Here is an 18,620-nt window from a genome sequence, read left to right as displayed (position 1 = left end):
GGCTGACCCGGTGTTTGGACCCTGTCAGGCGCACCATATTGAGTGCTAGGGCACCCTCCACTCGTTAGCAGTATGACAACAGAGGGCGTCGTTTTTTGCAGTTGTGTTCTGCCCGCAATGAAAATCCGGTTTCTTGTCCGGTGCCCACTATTCTGGAGTTTCTCCAGTCTCTGCTTGATGAGGGTCGCTCTCCTTCAACCCCCAAGGTATATGTTGCAGCAATTTCATGTCATGCATCAGTTGACGACCGAACGGTGGGGAGCCATGATATGGTCTCTCTTTTTCTGTGCGGTGCATAGGTTGCACCCGCCACTGGTTTGGAGATTGCGTGGTTGGGATCTGCCCTTGGTTTTCGAAGCTTTGTGCTGCTCCCCTGTCGAGCCTTTGGTGCTGGCGGACCTCAAGTGGCTCTCGTATAAGACTGCCTTTTTGTTAGCTATTTTTTCGGCTAAGAGGGTTGGCGAGCTGCATGCAGTTTCTGTCAGTCCCTCATGTCTCCAATGGGTTCCAGATGATTCGGATGTTGCCTTGTGGCCTAACACTGGGTTTGTGCCTAAGGTGTTGTCTAGTTTGCACCGTAATCAGCCATTGAGGTTGGCTCGGTTTCGGCCTCAGTCGGGTGCAACGGCGGATGAGTCTGAGTTATTGTGCCCAGTACGGGCGCTGGAGGCATATGTTGTGGCCACTGAAGCTGTTAGACACTCAGACCAGCTTTTCCTGTGCTATGGCGCTCCGAGGGTGGGTTGTCCTCTTTCTAGACAACGTCTCTCCCACTGGATTGTGAATGTCATCTCCCACACCTACAGTGCAGGACGCCATCCGCTGCTGGTCTGTGTGAAGGCCCACTCTACCAGGAGCGTGTCTGCTTCCTGGGCTGCTATGAGGGGGGTTCCGCTGGAGGCCATATGTGCTGCTGCATCATGGGCTTCCCCAAGCACGTTTGCCAAGTTCTACAATGTTAATGTGGCCCCTCATCCCCTGGGCCTGGTTTTTTTGCGAGGTTCCGCTGGGCCCTCTCAGTGAGGTATGTGCTCAGGATTCCTCGTGACATGGTTGGTATTAGTCATTCAGTGCTTTCAGCACCTCCCTCTGGCGGTCAGTAGGGATGAAGTAGAATGTTACGTATGTAACTACGGTTCTATGAATCCCAGAGATTCTCTGTCACTCAGAATCCTTGCTTCCACGAGAAGATTCTGTAGGAACAGAGCCTCGGATGACGTAGGCATATATAGCCTCTGTGGTCATCCGGTGTGTCACAGGTGTGACACACCGGATGACCACAAGGGAACATTAAGTGCTTTCAGCACCGCCCTCTGGCAGTCATCTGGGATTCATAGAACCGTAGTTACATACGTAACTTTTGTTTTCTTAAGGCTACACAGCCGTTCAGTCCCAATCGCTTGAGTTCCCTTCGCATTGTGCGTGTGGAAAGGCTCTTACGTTCACTATTAAACAAAGCCCGGAGTTCTACTGTTTTTCTTCGATTTGATTTCACCACACGTTTAAATGATTACCAATCACGATCATTCAGTATTTTTTTCTGGACACATTTCAAACTGTGAATGTTTTTATATATATTTTTTTTAATTCATAGGCTTTAGATAAGTGCTGTCAATCAAACTGGAATTATTGATTCTCCCACACCTCTGTACCTTAATTATTCAGGGTACAGCCTTGAGACGTTATGGGAAAAATTAATAAATGACAAAAGTGTGTCTGACTTTAGACTCAAATCTAACCCAAGACCAACTGCAAGCAGGGTTAAATGTTTGCTGTCAAAGAAACAACATTGTATTTCCCCGGTGAAAGCAGCGAGGTACGTTTTATTTATTTCATTTGTATGTTAAACACATGTTCTGGAATTTTAATGTTTGTATAAATGTTCTAGTTTTCACGGTGTCTAAGGTGACCATGATGCTCAAGATGATCAAAAAGAGACAAATAAAGCACCTGAAATCACCTGTTGAGACTGTGCTGACTTTTGTCCAAGTGCTGGGGAGCTATTACAAAACCTAATATTTTACTGTGATCTTCAAGCAACCAAAACACCCAAGCATTATTTTAATGCCAATCTCCCCAGGTTCATGTTCGACCCCAGCTGGGGGCACACCACACAGTACTATTTAGAGAGCTGGCCTAAGGCCCTACAACAGCATTAATGTGATTTTAATATACTTTTTTATTATGGTCTTTTTTTTATTTTTATAGATGGCTTTGCTTCTTATTCTTCAGTCTTGCCTTATCGATGAAGTGTTCAAAAAATACTGTGTTCCTTAAAACAGTGCTGCTTATGTCTGTATTACAATCAACTTAATCTAAAGCTTGTGGTGCATATAATCTCTATTGATCAATATTTTGGTTTTGGTCATGATGAGGTGGATTTTAAATCTGTAAAACACTTTTTACCAAGCGTTGTATAAAGTGTGCAATACAAGTTTGATAAATTGTTGATGACTCAGTTTGGTGCAAGCTTCAGACAGATATCTTTGTATTGGACTCTGGAATGCTGTGTTATTCTAAGGTGCCTAGCTCCTGTGGCTGTATATAATCCCAAATCATCACCTTTCCAACACCGCACTTCACAGTTAAGAAGTGTTTGTGCTGATATTCTGTGTTGGGTTTTCCAGACGTTTTGGTTATTCAGATGCAACTGTGCAAACCTATGTCATTCTAACATGTTTGCAGTCTTTCTCTTGGTAACTTTCCCGATAAGACATATATGTAATGTCGAATTATCGAGTCATCATTTCAACCTTTAGCATCCTAACTGAAGCCTGCAGAGCCTGAGTTTGAGCCTTGTGTGTTTTTGTTAGTTTTTCTATCACATTTTATTTAAGCATTACAGATATAAGGTTGTCGTGTTACAAAAATGTCATCAGCAACTTGGTGTTTACCAAGACTCTTTTATAATTGTCCTCCATGCTATTATGCACAGGTGGCTCAAGGGTCAAGAAGTTTGGAGAGAACTATTGATCCCCAGCTATTGAAGATGGCACTGGCCCCTCATTATAAGCTGAGAGCAGCACTCTTCCCCTCTGGATGTTCTGGGAATGGCCCATCCCCTGACATCTCCATTTATCACCTTCTTCAGGTACACACACAAAATGAAAATGAAATTAAAAATGCTAAATGAATCTGTTAGGTAACTGGTTTAGCGACATCTGTCTTACGACAGGAGGAGAGGGCTTTACGGCACCGGGGATGTTATATTGGGTACCTGTTGTGAGCACGGGGAGGGGGGTCATTAAAGTTTTGGCCGTTCTACAAAGAAGTCTTGAGTGCCTCTTTATGATAAAGAGACAAGTTTATTACATGGTGTCAGAAGATGGCAAAGTTTCAGAGTTTTTGCTTTGAGAAGCCGGCGGAGTGGCCCGAGTGGAAGAAACGCTTTACTTGGTACAGGACTGCTACTAAACTGGACAAGCCTTACTTTAGAGATGACGGTACAGGAGGTGCAGCAGTCAGAGGAAGTTAAAGTGCAGGTAAACCAACAAGGAGAACAGTTCAGTGCAATCCAAGAGGTGGCGCAGCATCACGGCAGCGGGGCTCGCGCAAGATGGCGGCAACCACACCGAGATGTAAACAAACCCAAAGACAGCGAAAATTAAAAAAGATGTGGACGATGTGAGAAAACAACACACAGCCAGCAGGATAAATGCCCAGCTACCAACTCCATCTGCAACAGATGTGGAAAAAAAGGACACTGGGAAAGGATGTGCAAAAGCAAACTGGTGAGTGAAGTTACTGAGTGTGAAAAACAAAATGAACACTATTACCTGGGCTCAGTTAATGGCGAACCACATGACGATGAATGGACAGTGACTTTAAACATAGGTACTAAGCCTGTAAAGTTCAAGATAGATTTTGGAGCTGACTGCAGTGTAATGAGTGAGGCTGTGTATAAATCAGTGGAGCTAAAAAGACCATTGCAGAAAGCAAAGAAGATACTGAGTGGCCCGGGGGGTGAGTTAAACTGTTTGGGACAGTTCATAACTCAAGTCAGCTACAAAGATAAATTCAATTCAATTCAGTTTTATTTATATAGCACCAAATCCACAACACGTCTCAAGGTTCTTCACAAAAGTCAGGTTCATACATTCCAATTAATCGTAACCATTGAACAGTTCAGTCAGATTCAGTTATTTATTCAAATTGGATAAAAAGTTTTTCTATCTAAGTAAACCCAGCAGATTGCATCCAGTCAGTGACTTGCAGCATTCACTCCTCATGGATGAGCATGTAGAGACAGTGGACAGTCACTGGTGTTGACTTTGCAGCAATCCCTCATACTGAGCATGCATGTAGCGACAGTGGAGAGGAAAAACTCCCTTTTAACAGGAAGAAACCTCCAGCAGAACCAGAACCAGGCTCAGTGTGAGCGGCCATCTGCCACGACCGACTGGGGGTTTGAGAGAACAGAGCAGAGACACAAAGAGAACAAAGAAGCACTGATCCAGGAGTACTTTCTATGGGAAGGAAAAGTAAATGTTAATGGATGTAGCTCCTTTAGTCATTTCATCTAGAAAGAAAGAACAGATAAACTTTGAGCCTGTTTTCAAGGATAGAGTCTGAAAGAGAGCACATAGAGTTAGTTACATTAAAACCTCAGTCAATTGCGTTATCTAGGAGAGAGAAAGGGTTAAACACTGAAAGACAGGGCTATGTGGATCATCGGTAGAGGGTGAGCATTAAGTTGTTGCCAGCAGAAGCTTGGACGATGTCCCTCTCCAGAAAGGTGTCACAGGTAGACACAGAGTCAGGCCAGGTGTAGCTTCTAGGAAGAGAAAAGAGAGAGAACATAAAGTTAGAAGGTGAAATACCAGCAAATAATGCAAAATTGGAGAGTAGTGTGAGAATGTAGCGAAGAGGGTGTCCTCCACCAGCCTAAGCCTATAGCAGCATAACTACAGAGATACAGTACAGACCAAAGGTTTGGACACACCTTCTCTTTCAAAGAGTTGTCTTTATTTTCATGACTATGAATATTGTAGCTTCACACTGAAGGCATCAAAACTATGAATTAACACATGTGGAATTATATACTGAACAAATAAGTGTGAAACAACTGAAAATATGTCTTATATTCTAGGTTCTTCAAAGTAGCCACCTTTTGCTTTAATTACTGCTCCACACACTCTTGGCATTCTGTTGAGGAGCTTCAAGAGGTAGTCACCTGAAATGGTTTTCACTTCACAAGTGTGCCCTGTCAGGTTTAATAAGTGGGATTTCAAGCCTTATAAATGGGGTTGGGAGCATCAGTTGTGTTGTGCAGGAGGTGGATACAGTACACAGCTGATAGTCCTTATGAATAGACTGTTAGAATTTGTATTATGGCAAGAAAAAAGCAGCTAAGTAAAGAAAAACGAGTGGCCATCATTACTTTAAGAAATGAAGGTCAATCAGTCCGAACAATTGGGAAAACTTTGAAAGTGTCCCCAAGTGCAGTCGCAAAAACCATCAAGCGCTACAAAGAAACTGGCTCACATGAGGACCGCCCCAGGAAAGGAAGACCAAGAGTCACCTCTGCTGCGGACGATAAGTTCATCAGAGTCTCCAGCCTCAAAAATTGCGGGTTAACAGCAGCTCAGATTAGAGAACAGGTCAATGCCACACAGAGTTCTAGCAGCAGACACATCTCTAGAACAACTGTTAAGAGGAGACTGTGTGAATCAGGTCTTCACGGTAAAATAGCTGCTAGGACACCACTGCTGAGGACAGGCAACAAGCAGAAGAGACTTGTTTGGGCTAAAGAACACAAGGAATGGATATTAGACCAGTGGAAATCTGTGCTTTGGTCTGATGAGTCCAAGTTTGAGATCTTTGGTTCCAACCACCGTGTCTTTGTGCGGCGCAGAAGAGGTGAACGGATGGACTCTACATGCCTGGTTCCCACCGTGAAGCATGGAGGAGGAGGTGTGATGGTGTGGGGGTGCTTTGCTGGTGACACTGTTGGGGATTTATTCGAAATTGAAGGCATACTGAACCAGCATGGCTACCACAGCATCTTGCAGCAGCATGCTATTCCATCCGGTTTGCGTTTAGTTGGACCATCATTTATTTTTCAACAGGACAATGACCCCAAACACACCTCCAGGTTGTGTAAGGGCTATTTGACCAAGAAGGGGAGTGATGGGGTGCTGCGCTAGATGACCTGGCCTCCACAGTCACCGGACCTGAACGCAATCGAGATGGTTTGGGGTGAGCTGGACTGCAGAGTGAAGGCAAAAGGGCCAACAAGTGCTAAGCATCTCTGGGAACTCCTTCAAGACTGTTGGAAAACCATTTCAGGTGACTACCTCTTGAAGCTCATCAACAGAATGCCAAGAGTGTGTGGAGCAGTAATCAAAGCAAAAGGTGGCTACTTTGAAGAACCTAGAATATAAGACATATTTTCAGTTGTTTCACACGTTTTTGTTCAGTATATAATTCCACATGTGTTAATTCATAGTTTTGATGCCTTTAGTGTGAAGCTACAATATTCATAGTCATGAAAATAAAGACAACTCTTTGAATGAGAAGGTGTGTCCAAACTTTTGGTCTGTACTGTAGCTCAGGATAACCTAAGCCACTCTAACTATAAGCTTTATCAAAAAGGAAAGTTTTAAGCCTAGCCTTAAAAGTAGACAGAGTGTCTGCCTCATGGACCAAAACAGGGAGCTGGTTCCACAGGAGAGGAGCCTGATAACTAAAGGATCTGCCTTCCATTCTACTTCTAGAGACTCTAGGAACCACCAGTAAACCTGCAGTCTGAGAACAAAGTGCTCTGTTAGGAACATATGGACCAATCAGATCTCTGATGTATGATGGAGCTAGATCATTAAGGGCTTTATATGTGAGGAGGAGAATTTTAAATTCTATTCTGGATTTAACAGGGAGCCAATGAAGGGAAGCTAAAATAGGAGAAATATGATCTCTCTTTTTAATTTTCATCAGAACTCTTGCTGCAGCATTCTGAATCAGCTGAAGGCTTTTAACTGCATTTTGTGGACATCCTGATAGTAAAGAATTACAATAGTCCAGCCTTGAAGTAACAAATGCATGGACTAGTTTTTCAGTGTCACTCCTGGACAGGATATTTCTAATTTTGGCAATGTTCCGGAGGTGAAAGAAGGAAATCCTAAATAAACCTGTTTAATATGGGATTTAAATGACACGTCCTGGTCAAAAATAACACCAAGGTTTTTTACTTTATTATCAGAGGTCAATTTAATGCCATCCAGGTTAAGTGATTGACTAAGCAGTTTCTTTTTTAAAGACTACGGTCCAAAGACGACAACTTCTGTCTTGTCTGAATTTAGAAGCAGAAAATGTAAAGTCATCCAAGTTTGTATGTCTTCAAGACATGCTTGTAGTCTATCTAACTGGTTGGGCTCATCAGGATTTATGGATAAGTAAAGCTGAGTGTCATCAACGTAACAGTGAAAAGTTATCCTATGCTGCCTGATAATTTGACCTATTGGAAGCATATATATAGTAAAGAGAATTGGAACAAGTACTGAACCCTGTGGTACTTCACAATTAACCCTGCAGTTTGAAGATGATCTATCATTTACATGAACAAACTGCAATCTGTCAGACAGATAAGATTTAAACCAGCCTAGCGCTGTTCCCCTAATCCTTACAGCATATTCCAGCCTTTTTAAGAGAATTTTGTGATCGACTGTATCAAATGCAGCACTGAGATCTAACAGAACCAGTACAGACACAAGTCCATTGTCTGAGGCCATAAGAATATCATTAGTGACTTTCAGCAGAGCTGTTTCAGTACTATGACCTGACTGAAACACTTCAAACAGGTCATTGCTGTGTAAATGCTCACACATTTGATTAGCAACTATTTTCTCAAGAATTTTAGATAAGAATGGAAGATTGGAAATAGGTCTGTAATTTTTCAAGTCATCTCGATCAAGCGAAGGTTTCTTAAGTAAAGGTTTAATTACAGCTACCTTAAAAGCCTGTGGTTCTGATCCATTTACTAAAGATAGATTAATCATATCTAAAATGGGGCTGGTAATCAGAGGGAACACTTCCTTAAATAATTTGGTCAGGATTGGGTCTAACATACAAGTTGAAGGTTTAGATGAAGCTAATATTTCTGATAACTCAGGAAGCTCCGCAGGATCAAAACAGTCCAAACACAGATCAGGTTCTACAGTTACTTCCACTGTTGTCTCACTCACTGAGGATGAAGTAATCATCTTCGGGAGCATGTCAAATATTTTATTTTTAATAGAATCAATTTTATTTAAGAAGAATCCCATAAAGTCATGACTGCTAAGAGCTAAGGGAATGGATGGCTCAACAGAGCTATGACTCGGTGTAAGTTTAGCAACTGTACTAAAGAGAAACCTAGGATTATTCTTGTTCTCTTCTATTAATGATGAGAAATAAGCTGTTCTAGCTTGGTGAAGTGTCTTTTTATACAACAGTAGGCTATTTTTCCAGATTAAGTAGGAATCCTCTAGGTGTGTAGAGCGCCATTTTCTCTCCAATTTTCTAACATTGTGCTTTAAAGTACGCAGCTCTGAATTAAACCGGGGAGCCAGACTCCTATGAATAATTACTTTCTTTTTCAAGGGGGCTGCATTGTCTAATGCATCACGCAATGATGAAGTAACACTATGAACAAAAGAATCAATTTGTGAAGGAAGAAACAAAATTATTGCCACTGTGTTTTTCTGTGATAATGAGGAAATTAAAAGTGGAACAGATTCTTTAAAGGTTGTTACAGCATTGTCTGATAATGATCTACTATAATGAAATTTTCTATCAGGTGTGGAGTACTCGGTTATATTAAACTCAAAGGTTATTAACAAATGGTCCGACAGGACAGGGTTATGAGAAAATATTGTTATGTCTTTACACTCAATGCCATATGTCAGCACAAGGTCCAGAGAATGAAGACAAAGGTGGGTAGGTTTGTTAATGTTTTTAGCAAAATCAATTGAGTCTAAGATAGCATTAAAGGCTATATTTAGGCTATATTCACTTTAAGTGTCAACACGAATGTTAAAATCCCCCACTATAATAACTTTATCTGTATTTAACACTAAATCAGATAAAAGGTCTGAAAACTGATCTAAAAATTGAGAGTAAGGACCTGGTGGATGGTACAAAACAACAAACAGAAGTGGTTTTAGTGCTTTGCCATTTGGATGAGGAAAGCTAAGGATTAAATATTCAAAAGAGTTGTAGCTATTGATTGGTCTGGGACTAATCAATAAATCGGACTGAAAGATGGTTGCTACTCCTCCTCACCCAGTATTTTGAGGAATGTAAAAATTTAAATAATTAATAGGAGTTGACTCATTTATAGTAACATAATCCTCTTGCTACAGCCAGGATTCTGTGAGGCAAAATAAATCAATCTGATTGTCACAAATCAGGTCATTAACTAGCAAAGTCTTTGAAGAGAGAGATCTTATGTTCAGGAAGCCACATTAGGTTATCAGAGGTGATAAAGTAAACAACCTGCTGAGTAGACGAGCATCATTAGCTATGGGGTTAATTAAGAGAGTAAATGAAATTAACAATAGTGAGCTTGAGTTTGGTCTCTTGAAAACACAGCCCGTGAAGATACTGTTGCCCAACCATATATTATACATACAGCACTAAGTGTCCCCATCCCTCTCCTGAAGGCAGTTAAAGAAGAGCTGGACAGAATGGAGGCCAATGACACTGTGGAGGCAGTAACAAAACCAACTGAGTGGTGTGCCCCAATGGTCCCAGTTCCTAAAAAGAATGAAAAGACCTGCATCTGCTTAGACTTAAAAAGACTAAATAAAGCAGTTAAGAGGGAGCGGTTCATGCTACCAACATCAGAGGAGATGATGACGAAGCTGAGTGGTTCCACAGTTTTTTCATCATTGGATGCAGCTTCAGGGTTCTGGCAGATTCCTCTGGATAAGGAGAGCCAGAGGTTAACTACCTTTATAACCCCGTATGGAAGATATTGTTTCAAACGTCTTCCCTTTGGGTTTACCAGTGCCCCAGAGATTTTCCAGAGGAAGATGGTGGAGACCCTGGAGGGGCTGGAAGAAGTTGCTGTCTATATGGATGACATCATTGTCCATGGCAAAGACATGAAGTAAGACAATCAACAGCTGCAAAAAGTTATGGAACGACTAGAATCAGCTGGTCTGAAGCTGAACCCAGAAAAGTGTGAACTAAGAAAGACAGAGCTCCACTTCCTGACCCTGCCAAAGTATCAGCGATCAAAAACCTCAACCCACCGGAAAATGTCCAAGAACTAAAGAGAGAGCCCTTGGGATAATCAATTACCTGGGGAAATATATCCCAAACTTACCCACAGTGGGGCAACCACTGTTTGAACTGCTGCGATCAAAGTCAGCCTGGACCTGGGGCCCAGCACAGCAAATGGCTTTTGATAAAATAAAAGAACTTCTCATGTCATCACCTACCCTAGTGTTTTATTATGCAAACAGGAGTACAGTTGTTTCTGCGGATGCCAGCAGCTTTGGCATTGGCGGTGTCTAATTGCAGCTTCATAGTGAGGACTGGTGACCGGTGGCATACTGTTCAAGAAGACCGATTGATGTTGAGACAAGGTATGCTCAGATAGAAAAAAAAATGCCTGGCAGGTGTGTGGGCATGTGAGAGGTTTGAGACATATCTCTATGGCCCACCTATTTTTAGGTTGATCACAGACCACAAACCCCTCATTCCACTGATGAACTCCAAGGACTTGAATAACACTCCAATTTGATGCCAGAGGCTTCTTATTCAGTTGATGAGGTTCAAATTTGAGGCGGAGTACACACCTGGGAAAACTCTGGTTGTGGCAGACATGTTGTCAAGGAGCCCACAGCAGAAGGTGGAGCACACGGACATTGAGTGTTATGTAGCTGTCGTTTTGAGCAGCATTCCTGCATAACTGATGAAGATGGACACTGTCAGAGCAGAGACAGCATCTGACCAGAAACTCCAGCAGGTCATAAGGTACCTTCAGCAGGGATGGCCTGAACACATGACACACACACACAGTTTAGCAAGAGAGTACTTTACTGTGAGGAATCTGTGCAGGATGGGTTGATGATAAGGGGCAGAAGAATAGTGATCCCAGAGACAATGAGGACAGAAATCTTAGAGAGAATACATGAGGGTCATCAGGGGCTAAATAAGTGTAGAATGAGAGCAAACACCTCAGTTTGGTGGCCAGGTTTAGCTTCACAGATCACACAGTTGGTGGAAAACTGCATGAATTGTAGGGAGCACAGAAAAGCACAGGTCAGAGAGCCTCTTATGTCAACTCTCCTCCCAGATAGACCATGGAAGAAAATAGGCCTGGATTTATGTGAATATGACAAAGAAAACTTTCTTGTCATATCAGACTACTATTCCAGATACTTAGAAATACTACATATGACATCCACTTCAAGCACAGAGGTCATACTGAAGCTTAGAGCTACATTCACACGTTACGGCATACCAGAAGAGGTTGTTAGTGATAATGGACCACAGTTTAGCAGTGATGTTTTTAAAGAGTTTGCACAGGACATGGACTTTAAATACACAACCTCCAGCCCCCATAACCCACAAGGAAATGGACATGCAGAGCGTGCGGTCCAGACAGCAAAGAACATTCTGAAACAGAAAGAGCCTCTTCTAGCACTCTTGGCCTGCCCACACAGTAGTACTGGTGTAAGCCCAGCGGAGCTTCTGATGGGCAGAAAGATATGAACGAGGCTTCCCACCCTGACTAAGAATCTGCAGCCAGGATGGCCAAAACAACACCTCATCCAAGCCAAGGATGCGGAGGAGAAAAGAAAACAAGGCTTCTACTGCAACAGATGACATGGTGTGAGACAGCTTCTACTCCTGCAGAGAGGAGATCCTGTCCTCGTAAGAGTGAACAACCAAGAGACTTGGTCTATACCAGCTGCAGTGACAGGTGAGAGCAGTACATCGTCGAGACAGAGCAAGGTGCTTCTTACAGGCAAAATCGTCGCCATCTCCAGCCCCTGCCCTCATCTGAAGAAAACAAAAAGGACCACAGAGACTTCAGATGCTTCACTGGATTTAGAGAGCAGTCCCTCTGGTCCAACAGTGACTCCTGATGGACAGATTCGGACGCACTCTGGAAGAATTTCTAAGCCTGTTCAGAGGCTGAATTTGTGAATAAGTTAGTTACACAAACTGTAAAAAAAAACTTGAGATAGTTGAATGGTTCTGCTAAGAAAATAGAATATGTTACCCTGTGGGTGGGTGTTACTGTTTAACGTGTGTTAACCTTTGTAAAAGGGGAAGATGTCAGGTAACTGGTTTAGCGACATCTGTCCTACGACAGGAGGAGAGGGCCATACGGCCCTGTTGGGTACCTGTTGTGAGCACGGGCAGGGGTGTCATTAAAGTGTTGGCCGTTCTATAAAGAAGTCTCGAGTGCCTCTTTATGATAAACAGACCAGTTTATTACAGAATCTATTGTATTTTTCGGGAGTACCATCTGTAACCATGCTCCTATTACAATTCAGTTCAAAATACGTTACTTATTCAAAAAGGGTTTTTAGTTTAGAAAGAAAAAACACATTCCTGTAAACATTATCAAATAGTCTCCAAAATGCATTTTCCAAGCCACTAAGTGGTTTAGTACAATGCATTTGAAGTTAATCAGTCCATCAAAACTGTTCAGCGGCCTAATAGCAGAAGGAACAAAAGTATTTGAAAATCTATTGGTTTTCCTAGGTGGCGCTACAAAGTGGCAGCATAAGGGTAAATTCCATAGACAGAATATGGTTCTTTCTGGAGACTATTCCCATGGGTTTTCTGACCACCTGCCTCTCCCACAAAGTGTACAAGTCCCTCTGCTGAACACCAATTATCTTGGAGTATACCCTAACGATGTTGAGGCAATTCCTGCTTTTAAATGACAAGCTCCCGAACCAGCAGATAAAAGAGAAAGTTAAATTACTTACCAAAGAAATCTTGTTTGTACAACAGTTAAAATACCATATCTTATCAGACTGATAGACCTGATAGTCTTTAATGCTTTTTGGTGTTTTTTTTTCTAGTCGCTCCACCCTCTTGACCCATCCAGGCTGTTTGGTTGGCAGGCAGCAAACACTCTGAACTGCACTGGTGAGCAGACATGACTTACAGGAACATCTCAAAAAAGTCAACAGATTTATTACACATGAACAGAAATATTTCAAGCATTTATTTCTTGTAAGTTTGATGATTATGGCTTACAGTTAATAGGTACCTAATATTCAGTGTGGAAAAAAAATTAGAACATTGTTAAAAAGTTAATTATGGGACACTCATGGTGTCACATCCTAACCAAGTAATTAACTCAAGATATCTGCAAAGGTTTCCTGAGCCTTTCAGTCTCTCAGTCTGGGTCAGTATGCAGCAAAATCATGGAGAAGACTGCTGACTGAACAGATGTCCAGAAGACAGTCACTGATGTCCTTCACAAGGAGGGTAAGCCATGAAAGGTAACTGCTAAAGAAGCCAGTTGCCCACTTGGTGCTGTATCCAAGGATATTCATAGACGGTTGAATGGAAGGAAAAGGTGTGGTAGGAAAAGTATGGTAAGAAAAAAATGCACCAGAAACAAGGATAACTACAGCTTTGAGAGGATTGTCAAGCCAAATTCATTCAAAATTTTGGGAGATATTCAGGAGTGAACTGAAGGTTGTAAGGGTTATGATTATTGATTAATTAATATTTATCAAAAATTATAATTTAAAATCATAATTGGGAAAAAATAATAATTTCTTAACCAAAAATCATTACAAATTGAAATCAGAGATGTGTTGTGATTATGAGCTCAAGGCCTTTGATAATTACAATTATTAAATTCTCAGAAATAACTGATAACTGTTACTAGATGTCACTGTTTAATCAACCACTTCTCCGAAGGTGGGAAACTTTGACCTTATTTTGACAAATCACTCTTGCTCAAAATAAACAAAAACACTTTCCCTTTATCTACGTGAATATTAATTAAATCGACAGCCCTGGGGATTACGGGATTACTTGGTGCCGTCTTCTCTGGAGCAGGGGATAGAGGGGGGAGTTTGTTACGTGTCTGTAACAAACTCAAAAAGACGGTCTGCTTCCCTCCTTTGGCAAAGGCGAAAAATATGACGGACCGTCAGCAGTCGTCTGAAGTAAACACAAAGAGGAAAATGTCATCTCCTTGGAAAACGTCCGTGGGTTTTTCTTGGGTTGCCTGTTAAATCCACGCCTTCGATCCTTGCTAGTCCTCCTATCCCGTCAAGCCTTTCAGCTCATTGAGCTTCTCATGAGTTTGGCCAGTGAGGAGAATGAATAAGAACCCACATGTGAGTTTCTTCTCCAGAATGATGCGCACCTCCGTTGCGTGGTAACCGCGTCTCGGTTTCCAGCGGGGGAAAAAGCAATGGTTGAGCGTCTCCAGTGTTCTTATATAGCCCACTATGACATCAGAGTTGTTTTGTCCCTTCCTATTAGCTGCAATTCATGCTAGGAGTTGTAGTAGCGGACGCTACTGGGGTATATACAGGGGTTGGACAATGAAACTGAAACACCTGGTTTTAGACCACAATGATTTATTAGTATGGTGTAGGGCCTCCTTTTGCGGCCAATACAGCGTCAATTCATCTTGGGAATGACATATACAAGTCCTGCACAGTGGTCAGAGGGATTTTAAGCCATTCTTCTTGCAGGATAGTGGCCAGGTCACTACGTGATGCTGGTGGAGGAAAACGTTTCCTGACTCGCTCCTCCAAAACACCCCAAAGTGGCTCAATAATATTTAGATCTGGTGACTGTGCAGGCCATGGGAGATGTTCAACTTCACTTTCATGTTCATCAAACCAATTTTTCACCAGTCTTGCTGTGTGTATTGGTGCATTGTCATCCTGATACACGGCACCGCCTTCAGGATACAATGTTTGAACTATTGGATGCACATGGTCCTCAAGAATGGTTCGGTAGTCCTTGGCAGTGACGCGCCCATCTAGCACAAGTATTGGGCCAAGGGAATACCATGATATGGCAGCCCAAACCATCACTGATCCACCCCCATGTTTCACTCTGGGCATGCAACAGTCTGGGTGGTACGCTTCTTTGAGGCTTCTCCACACCGTAACTCTCCCGGATGTGGGGAAAACAGTAAAGGTGGACTCATCAGAGAACAATACATGTTTCACATTGTCCACAGCCCAAGATTTGCGCTCCTTGCACCATTGAAACCGACGTTTGGCATTGGCATGAGTGACCAAAGGTTTGGCTATAGCAGCCCGGCCGTGTATATTGACCCTGTGGAGCTCCCGACGGACAGTTCTGGTGGAAACAGGAGAGTTGAGGTGCACATTTAATTCTGCCGTGATTTGGGCAGCTGTGGTTTTATGTTTTTTGGATACAATCCGGGTTAGCACCCGAACATCCCTTTCAGACAGCTTCCTCTTGCGTCCACAGTTAATCCTGTTGGATGTGGTTCATCCTTCTTGGTGGTATGCTGACATTACCCTGGATACCGTGGCTCTTGATACATCACAAAGACTTGCTGTCTTGGTCACAGATGTGCCAGCAAGACGTGCACCGACAATTTGTCCTCTTTTGAACTCTGGTATGTCACCCATAATGTTGTGTGCATTTCAATATTTTGAGCAAAACTGTGTTCTTACCCTGGTAATTGAACCTTCACACTCTGCTCTTACTGGTGCAATGTGCAATCAATGAAGACTGGTTACCAGGCTGGTCCAATTTAGCCATGAAACCTCCCACACTAAAATGACAGGTGTTTCAGTTTCATTGTCCAACCCCTGTAGTAGCAGATGACACTGGGAGGTATAGTAGTGAACAAATGGTCCAACCAGGTGGCGTATACACATCAAGAGCCACTAGGCACAAACAAATCCTACGCATTGACTACAAGCGTCTTACCTGTGCTAAAGAGAAAAAGAACTGCTTAGTGGTCCAATGTCCCACTGTCAAATAAAGTTAGGCTTGCATTTCTTTTGCAAATCATGGTTCCAGAGTCCGCAGAAATAGTGAAGAGGAGCAGAATCCCAATTGCTTGAGGTCCACTGTGAATAATAATTTGGAGTGCCATGACACGTGCTGCTGTTGATCCACAGCATTTTCTGAAGTTCTAAGTCAATGCAGTAATCTACCAGGACATATTGCAGCACTACATGCCTCCTTCCACTAGCAAACGTTATAGAGATGCTGATTTCATATTCCAACAGGACGTGGCACCTGCCCACACTGTCAAAGGTACCCGAAGCTGCTTCGGTGACCATGGAGTTACAAGTATGTATTTAATACATTGCTGATTTTGCAGGTTTCTCCACTTGCAAAGGTACTCTTCACCTGTCAGTGACAGAATCTAAAACTAAAATGCAGAAAATTACGTTGTGTGGTATTTAAGAAATTTATTTGCAGTTCAAGGCAAAAAAAAAACAGCTTATGAATAAAGGATGTACAGTAAGTGTTTCTAAGCAACTGTCAGACAAAAAATCCTTTTTGATGACAGTCATGAAATGGGCATGGTTTGATGAAAATTACATTCAGTGATGTTTGCCATATCTGCACTAGCCTTGATGGAAAGTTAGAAACTCATGATGGTGGTTGAGAGACAAAAACAAACCCCTTCCACATTTACTGATGATATGAAGATGCTTGCCAGTTCAAGGAAGAGGGGCTTATAGTAGTCGGTACCGCTACAGGAAATGCAGAAGAGAATATTCTCTCATTGTACCCACAAAAGCAGGTTTGCTGATGAAGTCAATTTTCAGAGTTATATTGCTTCTGTCCACTGAGCAAAGAGCTAAAAATATTTTTTGGAGATTACACAGACAACATCCGTCTGTCGATCTCCCACTCCATTCTTCCCTCACTCGTGAACAAGACCCCGAGATACTTGAACTCCTCCACTTGAGGCAGGAACTCCCCTCCAACCTGAAGAGGACAAGCCATTCTTTTCCGGTCGAGAATCATGGCCTCGGACTTGGAGGAGCTGATCTTCATCCCAGCCGCTTAACACTCGGCTGCGAACCGCCACAGTGCATGCTGTAGGTCTTGTCTAGAGGGAGCCGGCAGGGCCACGTCATCTGCAAAAAGAAGAGAGGAAATCCACTGGTCCCCAAACAAAGGGCACCCCTGCCGGAGTCCAACATGCACCGGGAACAGGTCCAACTTTGTGCCGGCAATGCGGACCAAACTCCTGCTCTGCTTGTACAGAGACCGGATGGACCCTAATAAAGGGCCACTGACTCCATACTCCTGGAGCACCCCCCACAGGGCACCACAAGGGACACAGTCAAATGCCTTCTCCAGGTCAACAAAACACATCTGACCAGTAGGGCAAACTCCCATGAACCCTCTAGTACCCATCAGAGGGTGTAGGGCTGGTCCAGTGTTCCACGGCCGGGACGAAAACCACACTGCTCCTCCTGAAGCTGAGGTTTGACTATTGGCCTTACTCTCCTCTCCAATACCCTGATGTAGCCCTTACCAGGGAGGCTGAGGAGTGTGGGGCTGCAGGTGGTGGGCCCACTGGGGGATGGCCTCCTGTCTCTCATTCTGGCTTGGCCTGGCCGGTTCCTGCGGAGAGCAATGCGGCTTCCAGGCGCTCTGCGACGAGTCCCGACCCCAGGCCTGGCTCCGCCGTACCGTGTGACGTCACGTGCCTCGATTGTGTGTTCCTCATGAAAGGTGTCTTGAACCGCTCTTTGTCTGACCCATCACCCAGAGCCTGTTTGTTATGGGAGACCCTACCAGGGGCTTTTAAGCCCCAGACAACATAGCCTCTTGGATCATTCGAGCACTCAAACCCCTCCACCACATTAAGGTGGCGGTTCAAGGAGGGGTCAAAGCCAAACTGTGTAAATGAAATTGTTTTATGTTGCAGTGGCAGCAATGATGAATTGACAGATGATAATTTATGTATTTCCTACAGAAACATCTGAGCTGCCTCATTTTTCCAGCTCTCATCTGGTTGACAAGTTCGCTCTGGTAGAAAACCTGGACTTTTTTTACTACATTCATCATGGCCGACCATCTTTTGCGTACGGAAACTTTCTCATCCAAGCGCTGGGTGTCTGCAGTGACGTGCAGTTGTTGTAAGTGTCCCTACAGTCTCATGGCAGAATTTACTGAGATGGTTACTTGGGCAGGCAAGTTGTTAAACATATGTTTCTGACAAACAGCAAAGTTTTTTGGTTTTGATTGCTTGTGTGTTTCAGGCTGCAGAAGGTTTGGCTGCAAGTGTACAGGTTGGCTCTGAAGTGTTTCAATATGCCGTCTGTCACATCGTCTGCTGTCTGTTTCTGTGAGCTGCTTGGAATCTGCAGCCTAAAGCTGAGAGTCGACATCAGAAGTATGAACGCCATTCTTCAGCACTGGAACCAACTTGACAGGCACACACCAGCCCAGAATCTGCAAACTTTAAGTAAACACTAACACGTACACCACTCCAACAAAGCATTTCTTCAGTCCGATGGAACATGGTAAACTCATGTACTGTGCTGTTTCAGTATCTAAAGCTGTAAAGCTGGTGAAAGCAGAACCAAGAGCAGCAGAAGAGCTGCTTCATTACCTGGAAGCTGCAGTGGCAGACAGTCTGGAGCAGAGGGGTATCAGCAGGTTAGCCCCCTGCTAATGCATTCCTA

At 43.2% G+C, this 18,620-nt stretch overlaps 2 protein-coding genes across 2 annotated transcripts in view; both read left to right on the top strand.

Moving 5' to 3' along the window:
• Positions 1-18,620, top strand: part of spg11 (SPG11 vesicle trafficking associated, spatacsin) — a 92,818-nt gene that overhangs the window by 32,425 nt on the left and 41,773 nt on the right. Inside the window, exons 19-23 of the mRNA XM_047368367.1 lie at positions 2,936-3,091; positions 13,029-13,095; positions 17,909-18,071; positions 18,195-18,400; positions 18,486-18,594. Coding sequence (XP_047224323.1) covers positions 2,936-3,091; positions 13,029-13,095; positions 17,909-18,071; positions 18,195-18,400; positions 18,486-18,594 — 701 coding nt within the window. The remainder of the gene's footprint in view (positions 1-2,935; positions 3,092-13,028; positions 13,096-17,908; positions 18,072-18,194; positions 18,401-18,485; positions 18,595-18,620) is intronic.
• On the top strand, positions 3,199-10,400 carry LOC124870013 (transposon Ty3-I Gag-Pol polyprotein). Its single transcript, XM_047368368.1, has 2 exons — positions 3,199-3,731; positions 9,639-10,400. The coding sequence occupies exons 1-2, from the start codon at positions 3,714-3,716 to the stop codon at positions 10,089-10,091; spliced, it is 471 nt and encodes a 156-aa protein (XP_047224324.1). The 5' UTR covers positions 3,199-3,713; the 3' UTR covers positions 10,092-10,400.

Source organism: Girardinichthys multiradiatus, chromosome 6 (genome assembly GCF_021462225.1).
Source record: "Girardinichthys multiradiatus isolate DD_20200921_A chromosome 6, DD_fGirMul_XY1, whole genome shotgun sequence".
In the NCBI taxonomy this organism is placed as follows: Eukaryota; Metazoa; Chordata; class Actinopteri; order Cyprinodontiformes; family Goodeidae; genus Girardinichthys; species Girardinichthys multiradiatus.
The sequence above is the reverse complement of the archived record's forward strand: the minus strand, read 5'-3'. Positions and strand labels throughout refer to the sequence as shown.